The following is a 20811-nucleotide window of genomic DNA, read 5'->3' on the forward strand; positions in this document are numbered from 1 at the left end:
TCCCATCTCGAGGGATTCGGAGATCTCCTCCGGCACCTCGCCTGAGAGGGGATTCATCTCCCGGAGGACTCTACACCGCCATGGTCGCCTCCGGAGTGATGAGTGAGTAGTTCACCCCTGGACTATGGGTCCATAGCAGTAGCTAGATGGTTGTCTTCTCCTCATTGTGCTTCATTGTTGGATCTTGTGAGCTGCCTAACATGATCAAGATCATCTATCCGTAATTCTATATGTTGTGTTTGTCGGGATCCGATGGATAGAGAATACCATGTCATGTTAATTATCAAGTTATTATACATGTGTTGTTTATGATCTTGCATGCTCTCCGTTTCTAGTAGAGGCTCGGCCAAGTTTTTACTTTTAACTCCAAGAGGGAGTATTTATGCTCGATAGTGGGTTCATGCCCGCATTGACACCCGGGACAGGTGACGAAAGTTCTAAGGTTGTGTTGTGCTCGTTGCCACTAGGGATAAAACATTGGCGCTATGTCCGAGGATGTAGTTGTTGATTACATTACGCACCATACTTAATGCAATTGTCCGTTGTTAGCAACTTAATACTGGAGGGGGTTCGGATGATAACCTGAAGGTGGACTTTTTAGGCATAGATGCAGTTGGATGGCGGTCTATGTACTTTGTCGTAATGCCCAATTAAATCTCACTATACTTATCATGTCATGTATGTGCATTGTTATGCCCCCTCTATTTGTCAATTGCCCGACTGTAATTTGTTCACCCAACATGCTTTTATCTTATGGGAGAGACACCTCTAGTGAACTGTGGACCCCGGTCCATTCTTTAATACTGAAATACAAATCTGGTGCAATACTTGTTTTACTATTTTCTCTCGCAAACAATCATCTTCCACACAATACGGTTAATCCTTTGTTACAGCAAGCCGGTGAGATTGACAACCTCACTCGTTTCGTTGGGGCAAAGTACTTTGGTTGTGTTGTGCAGGTTCCACGTTGGCGCCGAATCTCCGGTGTTGCGCCGCACTACATCCCGCCGCCATCAACCTTCAACGTGCTTCTTGGCTCCTCCTGGTTCGATAAACCTTGGTTTCTTTCTGAGGGAAAACTTGCTGCTGTGCGCATCATACCTTCCTCTTGGGGTTGCCCAACGAACGTGTGAAATACACGCCATCAGGGGGGGAGATGATGAGGACATCCCTACTACACTACTACCTCCGTCATTACAAGATGAAGACGATGCTGCTGTGAAGCTCAAGTCCAATGAAGTCAGGATTGGACCAATTACACGAGCTCGTGCGAAGCTACTCAAACAACAGGTGAACTTGTTCCTAAGTGATACTTTGATCGATGAGAACTTTATACTGCTTAAGTCCTATTACTTATGTATGATCAGGTATGAGGAGGGAGTAAGCATCACACGAGGAGGAGAAGAGCAGCTAGACAAGAAGCTGGGCATGAAGATATCCCATGGACGCGCGAGGGAGGGGAGGATAGGGAGTCATGCGTGAAGGAGGAAGAAGTCCAGGCCGGTGTCAGGTCCGGTCAGACCGGCCGCCACGCCGGCGAGCCCGATCATAGGCCCGGTCCGACTGGGCGCCACACCGGATTAGCCCGGCGCCGACCGGATGCCACGCTTGTGCCAGCCGGGCACTATCCAGTAAGCCTGGACCCTTAGACAGGTCACCACCCGGTTCCAGACCCGGTTGAAACCGGATGGCCTGTTCCCAGGCCCGGTTGACCGACCGTATGACCGGCCGACTCCGAGTCTATCTCGACCAGATCCGATCTGGGTCGGTTTTCTATGTATCTTTTCGACCTGAGGTCGTCCTGAACCCCTATATATGTGCCTAGGACGCCCTCAAATTAGGTTTAGACCGCATTTAAGATAAACCCTAGTTCATAGTTGATTGCTTTGCAACTCTATTGAATGTCTACACCATATTGCATTGATTTGGTGTAAACCCCTGAAAGTCTTGTGTGATCTGTTATTCCATTGGGAATTAGATTGTTGCAACTTACCACTTCGTGGTCGGCGGCTACGTGCGCAAGTGTGTGGAGTTGCGAATATCTTGCAGGGTTGAGAGCTGTTGCATTGGCGACAGGGACCAATCGAGAGACTTCGTTGCGTCATACAAGTTATCATCCACTTCATCATCATGTATCTCCGTTGTGTTCATCCCGTGATCATCATCACCACCGTTGCTTACTGAGAAGATCGGGCCACCCCTTATCAAGGCAAGATCAACACTGGAGGTTTGCGACATGAACAGTACACAGGGTTTTGGGCCGATGTTGATTACGACAGAAGACCTAGCGAGGACCCTGGAGGCAAATGATCTGATCCTGATTGGTGACGGGGCATGTTTCAAATTCCTGGAGCGTCCTTGAATGATATCCTGGGTGCTGGTGCTGATGGTTCTATACTGTTCCCATCTAGCCCTTTGCTGTTGTCAGAAAACTTCTAGTTGTGTTGTTCTGTAGCTAAAAAACCTGGTATGTGTATGTTGTGTGAGTTCTGGCGGTCTGTAAAACAAAAACTGAATGTTGTTTTGGTGTCTTGAGGCTTCAGTAAAATGGAGCCGGGGTTCGGAGCCCTGCTCCTCTAAAAAAAAGCACATTCACAACGACATGTGAAAATTCTAGCTAAATTAAATATACTTACATAACAATGCCACACCACACTTCATATATACCATGATATATGGAGACCTAAAAGAATAATATACTTTTCTCTTGATACGATCCCAAGCTGATTCTACTACAAACGTGTATAGGTAAAAGGATGGCTAAATGTAAAGAAACTAAATAGGATAGCTAAATTCCATGTACGTATAAATCAATCTACTATGGTAATCTGACGCAAAAGATATATATCGCCCCATACCTTACAAAAAAAATTTGAGAACGTTGTGAGAAAATACTGGTGAGCTATAAGCATAGATGGGAGCTCTAGCACACACACATCCACATCAACTCGGCGAGTTTTTTTAGTAGATAAAAACACAACTTAGTATCTGAAAAGTGGTCAAAATGATGCATGATGAGAGCTAGAACTGCACCGCCAGTCGAGTGATGCCACACATAGGTTTCCTGCTTGTGTCTTGCACTTACAGACTAAAATAGAAATTGTTTCAGAAGGGAAAGCTAAGGGTATAGGGTTTTGTTCCATAACATCTCCCTGTTGTGAATGTGCTCCACATCTAGCTCGGTAAATCACACCCCAGCAATACATCTTCTTTTGCGAATTTATCTAGTAGTAGCCTGTGTAATCTGAAGAATACAACAACATCAATAGCAACTCATCAAAAGAAAATACTGCCGGGATAATCATGAATGCTCTCTGGGCTTAGTGGTTGACTGAGATGTAGGTGGCAAGGTCATCTGAAATGGAATATATCTTCCCAGTGGTGAAACTTCCAAAACTCAGACTTGTGAGAATTTGAAGTTATGAAGAAATATAGACAGAGGCTTCCATTTATGTTGGCCAAGAGTTGTGACGAGCATACTTGCACAACATAAATTAGTACCTTTTCACCAAGATGATTGAGATTCCAGACGGTATACTTGCACAAAACAGCATACCTAGGATGAGAGGAATAGACATTGGCCCAACATTCATGAATCCGCTCAAAGAGAAGTACTCATTGAGATTATTGCATTGCAGATACAATGGTAGAAAAAGGCTGAAGCTGCAGACATTAATCCCCTCACTCAGCTGGAGACTTGGAACAACAATCCATTTTCTTGTGATTTATAGCCGTAGTGCTATTTTAACAAAGTGACCTTAAAGTCATTCCAGCAAATAACCTGCAGGATACCAATCTTGTAGTAAAGAAGCAACATAGTAGTATGATTGGGGATGGGGGATTAGGAAGAACCTGGGAGGCTGGGCGGGGAGGAAACTGAAACGGATCACAGGCGACGAAGAGGGCCAGCACCCGCGGTACAGACATAGATTGATGTCGACATTCTAGAGTTAAATTTGTCCCATCAAGCTTTCAGATTATCCTATTGAGAAACCTGAAAAATCTCGAGCAGGGAGTCAGGGATGCATCCACGAGGTTGTGGAGATGATGAAGAGAATGGGGCTGATCCACTTATTAAAATGGAGAGAACTTGCTTCAGTTACTCCTGTGTTTGTTTGATGGGAAGATGAGGATGGGGTGGAAATGAATCGATGCAAAATTATGATTACTCCGTACCATTAGACGCATGAGGTGGAGAGGAGGGAATCAATATGAGTTATGGCGCAGACCTGCCGTGGAAGATATAGGAGGCGGAAGTGGTGTTGAAGAGAAGCTGAAACGAAAGTATTGAAGGATACCTGGACCACCGGACATAAATATCTGGAAAAATATGTCAATCGGTGACGTGGCTTCACCATATCACAAGAATTCATGTAGTGGAGTTCTACTATTTAGAGATAAAAGATAACATCTAAAAAACATGAAATAATATTAAATAAAATGTAGCATGAGCAGGAAATGAAATACGAAATGTGATATAGTTTGAACACGGAAACAAATATAAAAAATACAAATTAAGATTGTCAACTTAATTTGTGCGGTCTATTATCTCCTTCTGCCTCTTCTTGAACCAAGCTCTCTTCACCTCGTTCATGGCAGTCAAGTCAGCGGTCATGATCATGTGGTCCTCGGCCCGCATCTTGGCATTGGCATCATCAATGTAAAGCTCCCTCTTTTGAACATCATAGTAGTTCTTTAGGGCCTCTTCCTTCTCCCGGCGCTTCCTCTCCTCCCTCTTGTCCATGGACACCTCTTTTTTTTAGCATACAAGTCCTTCAAGGTGCCAACCAAATGCATGGCCGAAGCATCACGCTTCATGTCGGCCTTGGTTGCCTTGTGGCCTCTTGGACGGCTTGCACGAGAAGTGGAGCTTCCGCAAGGCTGGCGACCATCAATGTCAATGACGGTGGCATCTTTGGCAGTCTTGCTGCCGATCAAGCTCGCCATGTATGCCTCGTACCCCTCATCAAACTTTGGGGTGCCCCGGAGATCCTTCCAACAATGAGGGAAGGCAAAGGTCCTTCCTTCGTTCACCGTTTTGAAGTAATCCAAATTTTCCCACACCTATATCAAAATGAGACATACAATTACCAATGTATGTGCAAACAAACAAAGAACAAGTTGAGGTTGAGAATCATACCAAGTCCTTGACGCCGATGCCGCTAACGGGCCCCCGCTTCATGTGATCATACACCGCCTAGAACTTGTTGCATTCAGCTTGAATTATTGCCCACCTTTTTTTGTATGGAGCACTCACTGTGGACGCTGTCAAATGGGTGCTCCCCGTACCGACGGTGCTCATGGAAGTAGTCATGGATCCGGCGCCAGAATGCGCCCCTTCTGCTCGGCACCTTTCAGTGGATCTTTCCCAATGGCCAACCCCCCTCGATGATCATTTTGTCCTTCAGATCCGTGTAGTTGCTGGTTCTTTTGCTACCCCGACGACCTCGAGCTTGTGCAGCGGCGGCTTATGTGAGCTCGTCAAGGAACAACGACTCCTCGTCGATGTTCATGGTGCCGAGATTGCCAATGTTGTCCTCCTTTATGTCAATGAGAGCTGGTGGGGGAGCCTGCTCGATCGACGAAGGTGACATGGTGGTCGACATCGTCGGTGCGTAAGACGGAGGGGCCTGCACCGTGGCCGCTATCTACAAAGATGGCGGCGCACACCACCCGACAATTTGTTGAACAAGGTGCATCAGCCATCACTGCTGCGGGCATCGGCCTCGGGGCCTTGGAGTGCGCCACCGGCAAACGGTTGAGGTCAATAGACGAAGGCGATGGCCCCGTCATGGACTCACCCACCTCCGGTGACACATCCCATGGCAGATACAAGAACCGACCCGTCGACGACATCATTTCGTACGCGTCGGGCGGGTACCCAAACGGGGTAGACAGTGAGGCTATTGACCGGGGAGGAAGCGGCCGGGTCACGGAGGAGCCGAAGCTTCCGCCCGAGGCTGTGCCGGCGCCCGTCGCGGCCAGCTGCGCGAGCGCGTCGTGGCCGTAAAAGAGCATGGCATGCTCTTGCATGGCCTTCGCCTTCGCCTCCATTTGGAGGAGTTGGAGCTGCTCGGCCGCCTTCTGCCGCTCCTCCGCGGCGGTGGCCTCCCTCTTCCGTTGATCAAGCGTCCTGCGCCTCTCGGCACACTTCTTGTTCTCGACTGCCCTCTGCTCCGCGGTGAGTTTGGGCTTCGCCCGCCGCCCCGAGCTGCGCGATCACCGAAACGACCGGGACCTCCTCCGCGAGAGAAGTGACAACGGTGGCGAGCTCGGCCTCGTCTCCGATGGTGGCGGCAGCGACAACTTTGTCGACCATCCTCTAGGTTTGAGGGGACTAGAGTGGAGTGACAATGGTTTAGGAGGCAGATACGCGTGACCAGAGAAGGACAAGGGAAGGATGTGTCGGCGCGTTAGGCCACGAATTTGTTCGGTTCGACCCGTGGTGCCGTGTTGGAGATGGCCTAACCCCAGATTGTAGAAACCCGAAGTGGAGAACGTATCCATTGAAACCAAGCAATTTATGCACCGGCTGAACCCATGGGTTCCGAGCCTTTGGATGGAAAAGAAGGGGACACGATTCATTTTGAAGATGGTCTGGCAACGCATTTACACATTAGACCCCATAGTATGCTGAATACCCAGTCGATTCACAAACCTGAGTGTGTCTTCACAGACCACCCCATCGTCTCTCTCTTCGCTAATGTTCTGGAGGCGTGAGGTTGGGTGAACCAGATCCATATCTCTGAACTTTGTTCCTGCAGATTGTTTTAAAAGGATTGGGGATTTCGGAATTTCCCATCCTTTCTACTCACAATCCTCTCCTTTTCTATCCCAAAATTCCCCAATTCTTTTACAAGTGAAGAGCTTCACGATTTGAAAGAGGGAGGAGAAGAGCAGCATGGCGGCTCGGGACCACGGCAGCACGGCCAGGCGTTCGTGATGTGAGACCCCCGGCCGTTCCGCCCAACGACGCGAGCAGCCGCATCGGCGGCCAGGTTGGCCTCCACGGATGGTCTCCACCGCGCAGCAACGATTCGTGGACAGTGGACAGTACAAGGTTACCTATGTGAAACTGTACCGGCAGTCCCATTGCTTAGATCTGATACCTTCATTTTTTATCCAAAGGCCCACAACCCACGGGTCCAGCCGGTGTACAGATTGCTCGGTTTCACTAGATACGCTCTCACCCGAACTAAGAGCATGTCTAACAGGCCCCGTATTTTTTCACCCCTTAAAACGCGAGTAGAGGCCCTGTATTCACTTTTCGCCGGCCGAAAACTCGTCCGAGCTAGCAGACCCCGTATTCCTAAACTGTAAAAGAGCATATTCCTAAAATATGCCAAATTAATTTGTTTTCTTTTTTTCCTCATCTTCCTCCTCTCCTTCTTCCTCCTCTGGACACTGCACACCACTTCCCCAATCGCGAACGCCCCCGCGCCCACCCGCCATGGCCTGGCCTCCGGCCGGCCCCGCCCCCGCACCGCCCTCCGGCCGCCCCCGCACCGCCCTCCGGCCGCCCCCGCCGCGCGACGCCCTCGCCCCGCCCGCGCGCCCGGCCTCCGCCGCCCTCGCCCCCGCCCCCGCACCGAACTCCGGCCATCCCCGCCCGCCACGCGCGACGCCCCGCCCCCGCCCGCCACGGCCCGGCCTCCGGCCACCCCCGCCCGCCCGCCACGGCCGAGCCTCCGGCCGCCCCCGCCCCCGCCCGCCGCAACCCGGCCTCGAGCCGCCCGCGCCCGCCACGGCCTGTTGCTGCTCGTCGCGCCCTCCGGCCTGCTGCTGCTCGTCGTGCCATGCCCTGCACCGGCCTCCGGCCGCCATGGCCCCATCGCGCGACGCCGCCCCGGCCACAACCGACGCGAGGCACGGACGATTCCCTGAAACTTCAGCGCGCCACGAGTGAGGGGTTGGTCCTGTATTGAGCCTCCCGCCCCGCACAAGTAAGGGGCGAAGACCCGCCCCGTAACCGAAAACAGCAAAAATCGGAGCGGGAGCCGATTTTACGGGGTCTGCTAGACGGCCGGATAGAGCTCTACCCTTTTTACGGGGTCTGTTAGACCTGCTCTAACCCTGACTCGAGAAGTCGAGATAACCGCGCGCTAGTGCGCTAGTGATTACCCTGCCCGCTTCCCCCTCCCACCCAAACAACCAATTCGTGCCGCCACGAGCCTTCTTCGTTGCGCGCCGCCGCCGCCGCTGCCTCCTTCTCTCCCATCCTCTCCCCAGGCTCGCTGCAAGGGGGCGCCACGCGACGCAAAGCGAGGGGGAAAGAAGCCGCCCCGAACCCCTAAAACCCTAGCCTAGAGGGTCCTCCTCTTGACCCTCCCCAATCGGGATTCAGCCAAGAACCGACGGTCACCGGATCCCATTCGCGCTCCGGGGCCAGAGAGGGAAAGATCCGGGATTTCGCCGGGTAGGAGATGGTGAGTTCTTGTGTTTCTTCCTCCCCCGAGGGTTCTTGGTTCGATGCGGGAGGGTCCTCGATTCATTCGCCTGACCCTTTTTTTTTCTGCCGTTCTTGCTTTCCTCGTGGCGCAGTCGTCGGACATCAGGAAATGGTTCATGAAGCCGCACGACAAGAATGCTGGTGCGGCCAAGCCATCCGGCACCGGTACTGGCGCCGCCGCGGCCAAGAAGCCCGTGCTCAGCATTCCAGAGAAGCCCGCGCCATCTTCGGTACAATGCTTCATACCCTTGTTTCTGGTTACGCATTCTTTTCTTGGTATCGGTGTCTCTCTGATGGTTTTTCCGTTAGTTTGTTTTCTTGATGGATGGATTTCTAAGTAGACCTGCATGTAGCGAATTACGATTTTGCTCAGTGACCCCTAGTTTGGTCATTCTGGAAATTTTTAATTCATCCTGCTAATCATTATGGGTGTAATCTTTGTTGCGCATACCATTGATAATGTTCTCACGCTTCCAGAATATGCAAGGATTCTCGATTAAATTTTGTTAGTAAATTACACACATTATAAAGCTCATGAATTGGCTTCCACATTTGATGTTTGACGTCTCTCAGTTCATGTGAATCATTAGTAATCTGATGAATACTGGATTGTGCAGGTGTCTGGCAGTCAAGATGCTTCAGCTAGAAGGAAGACAAGCAAGTACTTCGCACCCAAAACAGAAAAAGATTCAGATGTTACCGACAAGAGTTTGCCTAAAAGAAAACTTCACAAAAGCAGCGACCAACTTGAGGATGACAGCAAGCCTTTGGCAGCAAACAGAGTCCTTAAGGCTGAAGAAGAAGACGACGACGATGACTTTGTGGCGCCTTCCAAAAGGAAAACCCCTGTGAAGCCACCACCATCAAAGAAGTTGAAGGCTGCATCTAATGATGATGACGAGGATGAAAGGATGGATGAAGATGCCAAGACCCCTTCCAAAGCAGCTGGAAGGGGAAGAGGGAGGGGAAGGGGAGGAAGAGGAGCAGTCCATGCAAAGACTGCTACTCCTGATGATGATGTTGGTGGTGGGGAGGACAGGATGGATGAAGATGCTAAGACTCCCTCCAAATCAACTGGAAGGGGAAGAGGAAGGGGAAGGGGTGGAAGAGGCGGAGGAACAGCTCATGGAAAGACTACTGGTCTTGATGATGATGCTGAGGAGGACAGGATGGATGAAGATGATAAGACCCCTTCCAAAGCAGCTGGAAGGGGAAGGGGAGGAAGAGGAGCAGGATCTACTCCTGGGGGAAGAGGGAGAGGAGGGGGTGGGAGAGGTTTCATGAATTTTGGTGAAAGGAAGGATCCTCCTCACAAAGGGGAGAAGGTAAATCATAATTGTTGTCACATCAATAGTTTCTGAAAAAACCCAACGGCAAACATTTTATTCCATGTTCTGTAGGAAGTCCCAGAGGGTGCCCCTGACTGTTTAGCTGGTCTGACATTTGTCATAAGTGGCACTCTTGACAGGTGCGGGTACTTTCTTCGTTGATATCAAGTGCTTTGTCTTATGATCATGCAACTACCAGTATGCGTAACTATTCTAGCAATTCCAGCTTTCCTGATGGAGATGATACTTACAATAAACCATCATACTTCTCTTTTTTTGCAGTCTTGAACGGGAGGAAGCAGGTGATGTAATAAAGCGTTATGGGGGCCGTGTGACTGGCTCTATTAGTAAAAAGACGGTATGTGTAGCACTATATAGCTAGCTGCTGTAAGTGTTAATTGTCTATCATTGCTGTGTGTTGACATTGCTTGTTGACAGAATTACCTGTTGGCTGATGAAGACGTTGGTGGTGTGAAATCTAACAAAGCAAAAGATCTGGGGTATTATTTGCTTTGTTTTGAAAAGGATGCTGCGAGCTTGTTTAAGTTGTCACCTCTTAAGACATGCTCACGTTTGTTGCAGGGTCCCATTCTTGACTGAAGATGGTTTATTTGATATGATCCGGAAATCAAAGCCTGCAAAGGCTCCTGCAAACAAACATGAAAATAACAGCAACTCTGAAAAGCTACAGAAATCACAGACGAAGAGCTCTCCAGTTAAAGTTGAGAAAAGAGGTAACCAGGAACTTCTGGATTGTAATGAATCTATAGTTCTATAGCACATACACATTCCTGCTTAGTTGCATGAACTTGAACGTGATTGTAGTGTTTGTTCTGTCTTCTTTCTCTCTAACACCGTGTATGTTACTTTGATCTTACAAATATCATATCCATTTGTATGATTTTTTCTTCATATTTATCACTTCTCATGTTGTTAATGCTTATGCAAATATGGTTTTTGAATCTTCAGCTGTTGAGCAAGTCAGTACCATGGACAAGAGTATTGCATCAAAGAGTGAAATTGCTTCCACTAACAACCAAAAGGCCAAGGTTGTTGACCGTGGTTCTTTGCAATGGACAGAAAAATATCGGCCAAAAGTTCCGAACGACATAGTAGGCAACCAATCAATGGTGAGAAGTTTCGCTTTTGGTTATTTTGGTCATGTACATGTATGGACAAGCAACTTAGTTTGAATAAACTTTTGATACATAGGTTAAACAACTTCATGATTGGTTGAAAAGTTGGGAGGAACAATTCCTTCATCCTGGCCAAAAGGGTAAAGGAAAGAAGCAAACCGATGGTGGAGCTAAAAAGGCTGTATTGCTGAGTGGACCTCCAGGTATTGGTAAGACCACAACTGCAAAAGTTGTCAGTCAGATGCTTGGATTGCAGGCCATTGAGGTTTGTCTTTTTTCTTACGTATAATACTTATTTATCTTTTGGACAACTATTTGTTCTTTATTTACCTCTGAGACATAAATTAAAATGATGTATTCATAACAGGTTAATGCAAGTGATAGCCGCGGTAAAGCAGACTCCAAGATCGAGAAAGGTGTTGGGGGGAGCACATCAAATTCTATCAAAGAGCTTATCAGCAATGCCACTCTCAATTATAGTGACAACCGGTCTGTACCATAGACCATATGATGAACTTTTTGTACCCTTGACCCTTGATTTTATTTTTGTGATAATAAAGTGTCGAACAATTTCACAGGACAAAGAAGCCTAAGGCTGTACTAATCATGGATGAAGTTGACGGTATGTCTGCTGGCGATAGGGGTGGAGTTGCTGATCTTATTGCCAGCATCAAGATATCCAAGATTCCTATAGTTTGCATTTGCAATGACCGTTTTAGCCAGAAATTGAAGAGCCTTGTAAATTACTGTTTGCTACTCAACTTCAGGAAACCAACAAAGCAACAGGTTATTTCATGCCACATTCGTATTAATAATGATTTATGTAAAGTATTATTAGTTTTCCTACTGTTGTCTATTACCTTGTTATTGCCCTTACTGCTGACTTGACAACTGACATGCTGTTCTCACTTCTAAGTTGCTTGCAATATCTAGGCAGAGATGTTATTAGCGTGCTGCTACTCATTTTATCCCATACAAATCGTCTGTTTAATCTTGTTTTCCTGAACATAAGAAAACATGGTTATCTCATGTAAAGGTTCTTCCTGGTTTATTTTTTCCATCTCCTCACACTATATATATTAAGATGGAACATGCTTACTGCTATTTGCACAAAAGTTTGTACTTTGGGGTTGGTTCTAACTTCTGTACTCAACAGATGGGTAAGAGGTTGATGGAGATTGCCAGAAAAGAAGGTATTCAAGCTCAAGAGGTGTGCTCAATATGCTCTCAGAGTTCTGTCATCGATCAAAACTTCAAAAACACATGAATAGTATCACAATTAATTTGAACTTAAATTAAATATAGCTTCCTTTACGTGTATGTTTCCATTACTATGCTTTTCAGTTTCAGTTGCTAATATATGGTTTTCTCATCTGCTAGAATGCGATGGAAGAGCTTGCAGAAAGAGTACATGGAGATATTCGCATGGCACTCAACCATTTGCAATACATGAGTCTCTCACAGTCTGTGGTCAAATATGATGATATAAGATTACGCCTTAATAGTAGTGCCAAAGATGAAGATATCTCTCCATTCACGGCTGTGGACAAGTATGATCCTTCTTTAGTGTATCAGATTGTATTCTATGGAGTTATTTAGTATTTTTATAGTCAGTTTTTCTATGATCTGTTCATGTTTATTGATTAATATGCCTGTGGTGTCATAAAAGTGTCCTGTCTAATTTGGTAAGTTTTAAAGATGACCAAAGTTCCTGATTACTCTACTCTACTCTACTGGTCGCTTCTTTTTTGATATTTCTAATATCCTATAGGGATGACTACTGATTTGTCTTGGAAATTATATCACATAATGGCAGGGTAGATGGGTATAGTTTGTTCATGCTTTTGTGTTCTTTTCAGGGAAGAATGAAACTATATTGTTCATGTTTTTGCATTTTATATGGAAATATTTTCTATTGAGTTTTGAACCAAAGTTCACCCTTTTCTAGGTCCTACTGTTTATCCATTGCAAAAACACATAATGCTGATGCGGATGATAAAATTCAGTTGACGGTTTCATTCCGTGCTAAATAGATTTAGGATAAGACCTTTGTACATGTACTGAGTTGCAGCCCTAGAGATTTTGGTGATTTTAATATAAAAATGTTTCAAAATAGTTTTTTGTAGCGGCTAAGCATGCAAATTCCCAACTATTTTAGACACTTGAAGTTGGAACTATTTGCTCCTGCAATTTATTAGTTTTGTAGCGGCTAACATGTAATTTCCCAATTATAGACACTCGAAGTTGGAACTGTTTGCTCCTGTAATTCGTTAGTTCACTTCTATTTGTTTTTGGATTTGATAGGGATTTAATCAGCTGTTTTTTTTCATTCACCTAGTTGTATGCTAGCTCCTATCAGATTAAATATATTTGCGGTTATAATTGGTTACTTAGCATTTTTTGCATGCCGCCTTTATGTTCATGGCTATATATTCAACTTCCAGGCTGTTCGGTTTCAATGGTGGGAGACTAAGGATGGATGAGAGAATGGATTTGAGCATGAGCGATCCTGATTTAGTTCCCTTGATTATACAGGTTTGGAATTCGATAGTATAAATTTGTTTACTCATCTGTACAAGCGCATCCTTGTTTGCATCATGAGATTTTTTGGGTTTCTATGGATTTCTTTTTTACATACTTAATGCAGAGCTATTAATTAATAATAATAGTGTATCATGTCTTTCAATCTAGAATCTGAACTCTTATTTGTGCAATCAAATCCTACCTTGAGTGATAAGCCTAAAACGCATCCTACGTTTTCTGTTGCAAATTTAAGATTTTGTGAATCTTATTTTCCTGACAGAATAAGTTATTTCCAATCCTACAAGTAGGCAGCCACATGCCACACCCCTAAGTGCTAAGCTTAGCTGGCAGTGACGCTTGGAGGCCCGTTGCTCCTGTTGAAGCCCACAACCGCGCCTCTGAACGAATTGAGAATCAGATAACTTAAGTTTGTGCCATCAGAGGCTAGACTTTTTCTCTGGAAGGCTGGATGCTTGCTTCCAAGTTTCTATCATCCCAGCTTTTATATGAAGAAAAGTTTCCGCCATTGTTGGCTGTACTGAACTCAAATATTTAGCTGAGTTGGTGTGTGCTAGAGCTGCGTACAAATTTATGCTCTAAGGCTGATTTTGTCTTTTAATTGTCCTGACAGTAGTTATTTTTTCCCAATTCAAAGCTGATGATGCACCCATTCTCTGTTGCTTCTGTGGTATGCCCGGCTACATTCATGCGCTAACATGTGCCCGTTATAGGAAAATTATATAAATTATCGGCCTAGCGCTGTGGGGAAGGATGACAGTGGAGTTAAAAGAATGAACTATCTTGCCCGTGCCGCTGAGTCTCTAGCAGACAGTGATATTGTTAATGTACAAATAAGAAGATATCGGCAGTGGCAGCTGTCCCAAGCTGCTTGTTTTGCTTCATCTATAGTACCGTATGTACATTGATTTATCCAGATGATTTGATTTATCCAAATGTTCCAACCAAGATTACTAATCTCTTTAAAACAATTCCAGTGCAGCTTTGATGCATGGAAATAGAGAAGTCCTTGAAGCAGTAAAGTTCAAACCCTAACCATCCATTATCATTATTATTTCTACTTTTTTTTTCTTGTTTTCTGAAGACTAAATTGAATTTTTTTGCAGGGTGAACGGAACTTTAATAGGTTTGGTGGATGGTTGGGCAAGTACTCAACTACCAACAAAAACAAAAGACTAATGGAAGATGTCCATAGTCATATTCTTGCATCACAGCAAGCAAATGTGGACAGGTGGGTACTTTTACACAACTTGAGTTTTATCACTGTTTGACTGGTCTTCTGCGGCTTTCTTTTAATATTCTCATTTCCAATGTATTATGTAATTGTTGGTTAAGACAGGCCGCCTACTTGTTTACTTGTTTCTTATCTGGTAACCTGTCATGAATAATATGCCCAATCTTAATTTTGCATATTAGACGTTTGGTGAACCCTATCTTCTATGTTCGCTAAGAAATTAATAACCTTTTTAATCTTTGTGGCTGTCAATGAGCTGAAATAAATTAACGTTAGCCACTAAGTTTTACGAACTCCGGAAGTAAGAAGTGAGACTGCTGATTTGACTAGGCAGGCACACTTCATGTCATTGTCGGCATTGAATGCATCATTTCACATTTAAGTTCATGTATTAATTGTAAAATCTGTTCTTTCCCTTTAACCACAAGAAACCATGTTCTTCACTGGTAAAAGTATGCTACTTATGTACATTGCTTGATGGCTAGTACAATTAGCGTTTTCTAATTAAACCCTTCTCAAATCAGGAAATAAAATTCTAATCCCGTACCAGGCCGCACCACAGGTCCCCGCCCTGATTGATACAGACCATCTGCCCTGGCCCCCCATCCCTAACCCCACTCCCTCGTCCCAATCCTGCACACTGCTGCCGTCTCTCCACACGCGGCGCCCCCTGAATCCTACTCCGGCCGCCATCTTCCCTTCAGCTCCCGACGCGGCCGGCTGGAAGGAGACGTCCCCTGCATTCCCATTGAAGCCGGAAGAGCCTGGACCTCCAGCGACACCCTCCTTGCCCCCATTCTCCGCCGCCGCCGGACAGGGAGAGGGCCACCGCTCGCTGCCCCCATTCTCCGCCGCCGCCGGGACTCTCGCACCGATGCCGCAGTCTAGCTATTCCCCATCCCCCACCCAGGCTTTCTCGTCGCCATGTTCTGGAAACGGGAAACGGCGCGGCCCCGTGCCTCCATTAGCGCCGCGACGTTATAGTGGAGTGCGGGTTGATAAAGAAAAACCTCATGGTTATTTTGCAAAATCTCCGTTCCGACGCTTTTTTCGGATCGGAGGGAGTAATAACTCAATGAACATTGAAAAATCAAAAATATATCGGTTATTTTCTTGATCTGTTGCTTTATCACCCGGGACCACAATGAAACTATAAGGACCATAGTGTCACCTGCTAGGAAAAATGTACGGGCCTTCCTGATGTAATTACTTTTGAACAATTGCCTTCATAGTGAGCGAATTAAAGGGTTCCTTACCCTTCTCTTAACCTGCCTAGCTGGCATTTTAAAGATAAAAACTACTCCATCTGATACATATGGATCAGAGGGATCAGGGATCATGTTTTTCTACTCGTGCTCATCGTTTGTGTGGCAAGCATTGACCAAAACTTGGGATCTTTTGACAATGTTTTAACTTGAAACAACATAATTTGATCTTAAACTGGATCTGTGCTATGTTTTATTGTAGTCTAAGTTTTATAATTGTTGGCAACTGCAGGGAGGCGTTGAGGCTGGATTATCTCACTCTTCTCTTGAGACAATTGACTGGCCCACTGAAGACAATGCCTAAGGTATTGTTATCATAAATCATGATGTGCTATATGAATAGACTCCATTTGTCATTGTATTCCAGTATACTTAAAATGTTCCTTTTCGGACTTATCGTGATCATTCACTGAATTAGTGAAGCATGGAAAGATTTTTGTTCAAAGCTTCAATAGAAGATTCATTAAGTATTATCTGTCAACTGCTGGGCTGGTTCAAACGTACTGTTGCATATTGTTTGAATTGCATATCTTACAGATGTGCTTCTCATGAGGAAATACTGCGTGATGAATTAGCTCATTTTTAAACGTAATATTTTTTCTTATTTAATAATTTTGGCAAAGAGCTGGTCAATTTGACACAAAGGCTTGCACCCATGTGCTTTCTTAATTCAACTATTACCATCTTAGATTTTGTATATCCTTTGTTGGCAAAATATGGGGAACATTTTTCCACACTCTACATGCACTTGACACGGTCAATTTGACACAAAGGCTTGCACCCATGTGCTTTCTTAATTCAACTATTACCATCTTAGATTTTGTATATCCTTTGTTGGCAAAATATGGGGAACATTTTTCCACACTCTACATGCACTTGACACTTTAGTTTAACAACTTAGTGCTGTAATCCAACCATTTTTTTGTAATGCAGTAATCATGCAGTGCATTTCCTGTGCAGGAACTTTTATTTTAAAACTCTGGTGGTGATCTCATATTTGTTAATTCGTGCAGGATGAAGCTGTCCAAAAAGTGGTGGAGTTTATGGATACTTACTGTTTAACCCAGGAAGACTTTGACACACTTGTTGAATTATCCAAATTTAAGGTTGGTGATTATTATTCTAAAAGCTCTTGATGTTTTCCTCCATCTAATGGTATTCATTAACCGTCTCTTTGAGTGGCAATGTTACATAATACAAATAAGTTTTGCGAGTAGCTTTTCTGTAACTCCATATGTTGCATTGTGCTAATGAGGACTTCTGAATTGATTTTGATGACTTGTTTGAGTTGCAACTGTTGCGTTTATCTTTTGTGGTGTGTATTCAAGTTCATCATATGGACTGAAAATTGCTTGAGTACATCAATGAAATATTAAGCTTGTGAGTGTGTATTCAAGTTCATCATATGAACGGAAAATTGCTTGAGTACATCAATGAAATATTAAGCTTGTGAAATGAAAACTCATGCAATAGAGATGACAATGCGGTTGCAAACGTAAAATACAATAACGATACCGTGAATCTTCTTGGCTGTTTTGTGCATTTGCAGTGTCACGGTAATTGGGTATTAGGTCCACAGACTTTAGCCTGTTTCTGGGGTTGTATTGGTGATTTAAAAAGTAGTTTCATTAGAAAAGTTCAGTTCAGAAGTTTATAACTAACGCTCAGTATACTCAAACTGTGAGCATGGATGCAGGCTAATGTCTTAGTTGAGTAAACTTGTTTGAATATAATTGGTGTTGACATCTTTGCTTCTGATGGTGCTGCTCAATATGTTTTTGTTTGGCAGGGTCATCCAAATCCTATGGATGGTATTCAACCAGCTGTTAAAAGTGCCTTGACGAAGGCTTACAAACAAGGAAGTAGTTGTCGTGTTATTCGATCAGCAGATCAAATAAATATCCCAGGCATGAAAAAAACATTAAAGAAACGAGTAGCAGCAATCTTGGAGCCATTGGATGAGAGTTTGCCTGAAGAAAATGGAGTAGCATCAGCTGAAGGTGATGAAGACGAAGCTTCTGATGCTGAAAATGATGGTATGTGCTTTCTTCTTGGTCAATAAACAGATAAGGGTTTTAAGGTAAGGATAAACATAATGCATAAGTAGAATTTGTTGATGCTTAACACTTGTATGCGTTGAGTGATCTGTTTGACCAGGGATGAATTTATATCTTTATATGCATTTGGTGCCAGCATGTACTGCCATACCATCATCGTATACTCCCTCCGTCCATAAAAGGATGTCTTAGATTTGTCTAAATTTGGATGTATCTGTACACTAATCTGTAACATTTTTTTGTTCTTTAATCTGTAACATGCCATGTAGGCCTTTAGCCAGTGAAACTACAATGGAGCTGCTGTTGTGATTCAAGTAGCAGCATGCTGTGGTGATCAATAATTTCTGCAGCGTGTGTTGTTGTTTAACCGCTGCTCTGTTTGTCTATCAGATGAACTTGCTCCTGGTGACTCGAAGCCGACACTGGACCTGCAGAGTGATAAGAAGAAAGGTTACTTGTCATTTTCTGCCTTTTTTGTCGCCAGTGTTGTCTCGGCATATAAGTGGCTCTAACTAATTTGTAATTTTGATCCTTCTCCCATAGGAATTCAAGTGCAGTTGGACCTGAAGACCAATGGCAACGGGTCAAGTGCAAAGAAGGCGCCAGCAAAATCAAAAGCTTCAGGGTCTGCAGGGAAGGCTGCAGGAGGCTCAGCCGGGAAGAGAAAGAGGTAGTCCGCAGCGAGTCTGAGGTGCTGGAGCAGAATGGGGTTCAAAATTTGTCTTGTACATACCCTTGTAGGGAGTAGGCAACGGTGTATCTGCTCCAGATGTTCGTTACCTCGGTCCGTAGTAGTTGTGCTTCATTGTATTGGCATTTAGCCTGCCTGCCAGAAGCGAGAGAACCAACTTGACTTGCTGTTTCTTTCTGCTCACAACGTTTTGTTAAGTATTTGGTCACGAGCTGTTGACTTTGCTTCTGTATCTGATGTAGTTTCTTTATGTTTTTCTAGCAACTGATTGCCCTCCTGACCTTCAACTTCCAACTTCCAACCTTGCCGTGTATGTGCTCGTTTGTGCTGCTGTTTGAGTATTTGGTCACGAGATACTGTCTTTTCTTCCTTATCTGATGCACCATGGCCATCACCTACTTGCAGCAATTCGATATTAACTAATTAATTAACTCTAACAATGCATTACTTATTTGAAAGATTAGTTGCATGAGTATATTTTCCGTATTTTAGTGTGATATCGATGCAACCCGTAGCAACGCACATGTATTCAGCTAGTTTGAAGTAATTTCACAATTGAATCTGACCAGAAAGCATTACTAGTAACAGGGAAAAACCGGGAGAAATCTGAACATAGAGCATTGCTGTCCAAAAATTATACGTGTTTCTGTCCAAAAATAATCTAGAGGAATATTACAGGGAGAAATCGATCTTGCTGCGCACATCTAGAATATTTTTTGGGGAAAAATTACTACCTGATGAAGTGGAAGACGAGCACATGCTCCCTCATGGCGAGCTGCATCACCGCCAGCTTGTTCTTCGAGCTGTCGTACTCGAGGTTGAGGCCGACGAACTTGATATCCTCCTCCTCGAGCCAACACTCGTACTTCTCTAGGACTAGATCCACTCTCTTGGGCTCGTTCGTGTACACCGCCTCGATCCATGTCGCGCCATGAGCATGCACATGGACGGTCTCCGTCGTTTGCTTGCCGTCGTCCATGGCTCGGAGGGGCTTGTTGCTGGCGTTGGCTCCCATGGACTAGCTAAAGAGTGGAGGGCTTTTTGAGAGAGAGGGATGAGGAAGAGAGACAGGCGGAGGGGGCAAAGTGGGGGCAGAGTGTGGACTGAAGTAGCAAAAGGGGACTTTTCGAGTACGGAGGATCTTTCCTAGCTATTTCTCTTTTTTTGTGTGTGCGGCGGTTCGATCTTATTATCCGCGGCAGTCCCACAGGTCAGTGCCCCTTTCCCCTCCCCTGCACCGGCCCTTCTCTCTCACAGGTCACTATCCACTCCGGCCCTTCTCTCTCCAGGCACTCCTCTCTCCCAACCACCTCTGCTTCTCTGCGCGCAGTCGCCTCTCCCAACCGCTCCGTCGCCAAGCGCCGCGTCCGTCGACAACCGCCGCGTCCAAGATCTGCGCGCAGGACTCAGGTTTGAATCAATCCAATCCCCATTTTTTTCGTGTGGTTATGCTAGATCGAACTGGTTGTCGATTGAATGGATGACGAACCCTAATCTAATCTTGCCGTTCTTTGCATCAGTTTGTTCCTTGCTTGCCTTTGGGTGTTGTCGTTTAATGCCGGTGATTTATCTAGGGTTGTACTGTATCAAATCGGCAAGTAGAGCGAAGCGGCCGGGAGATTTTTTAGGGAGTTTTCCTAGCGGAGATCGATTTTCCTTGCTAGGATTTATCCTAGCGGAGATCTTGTTTCCTGGCAAATGCATGCTCCAGCTGGTTCATTTCCTAGCTCTTTTGGCTATTTGAGATTCAACTAGATGCTACTGTACAGTTCAATTAATTTTCTATCATCTAATTGTTCACTGTCATTAGGGATTTATAACTGCTACTAGTGCAAATTTGGCAATTTATCATCATTAATTGCTCATTGTTTAATTATATCATCATTCCTCATTGTTTATCTATTAGTGCTATTTATAATTATATATCATGTAATTGTGTTCACTGTTTATTAGGTTGATACCATGGACCAACATGAGGTTTGTATCTCCAGCCAAGAAGGCCGCTGACATTGTCGACATCAGCTCATCCTCCGAAGGTGATGGTGCTGCAGCTAGGATTCATGCTAGTGTAGTTAGGCATGAGAAAGAAAGTGATGGTGATGCCAGTCCT

General features: G+C 45.2%; 1 protein-coding gene across 1 annotated transcript; it reads left to right on the forward strand.

Moving 5' to 3' along the window:
- Nucleotides 1-8145: 8145 nt before the first annotated feature.
- Nucleotides 8146-18929, forward strand: LOC124702883 (replication factor C subunit 1-like). Its single transcript, XM_047235057.1, has 22 exons — nt 8146-8426; nt 8542-8679; nt 9067-9774; nt 9850-9917; nt 10060-10135; nt 10216-10277; nt 10360-10511; nt 10747-10907; nt 10990-11178; nt 11281-11402; nt 11492-11699; nt 12070-12123; nt 12294-12463; nt 13358-13448; nt 14168-14349; nt 14432-14471; nt 14561-14685; nt 16186-16258; nt 16967-17059; nt 17743-17989; nt 18401-18460; nt 18554-18929. Exons 1-22 carry the CDS (start codon nt 8424-8426, stop codon nt 18682-18684), a joined length of 3153 nt encoding a protein of 1050 aa, XP_047091013.1. The 5' UTR covers nt 8146-8423; the 3' UTR covers nt 18685-18929.
- Nucleotides 18930-20811: the final 1882 nt, after the last annotated feature.

The sequence above is a fragment of the Lolium rigidum genome, chromosome 3 (genome assembly GCF_022539505.1).
Source record: "Lolium rigidum isolate FL_2022 chromosome 3, APGP_CSIRO_Lrig_0.1, whole genome shotgun sequence".
Lineage (NCBI taxonomy): Eukaryota > Viridiplantae > Streptophyta > Magnoliopsida > Poales > Poaceae > Lolium > Lolium rigidum.

Bases quoted from the DNA above. Each gene is read 5' to 3' on its own strand.
- LOC124702883 (XM_047235057.1), top strand. The intron at 10,136-10,215 runs GTATGTGTAGCA...GCTTGTTGACAG, and splicing joins GCTCTATTAGTAAAAAGACG to AATTACCTGTTGGCTGATGA. The intron at 12,464-13,357 runs GTATGATCCTTC...TTCAACTTCCAG, and splicing joins CCATTCACGGCTGTGGACAA to GCTGTTCGGTTTCAATGGTG.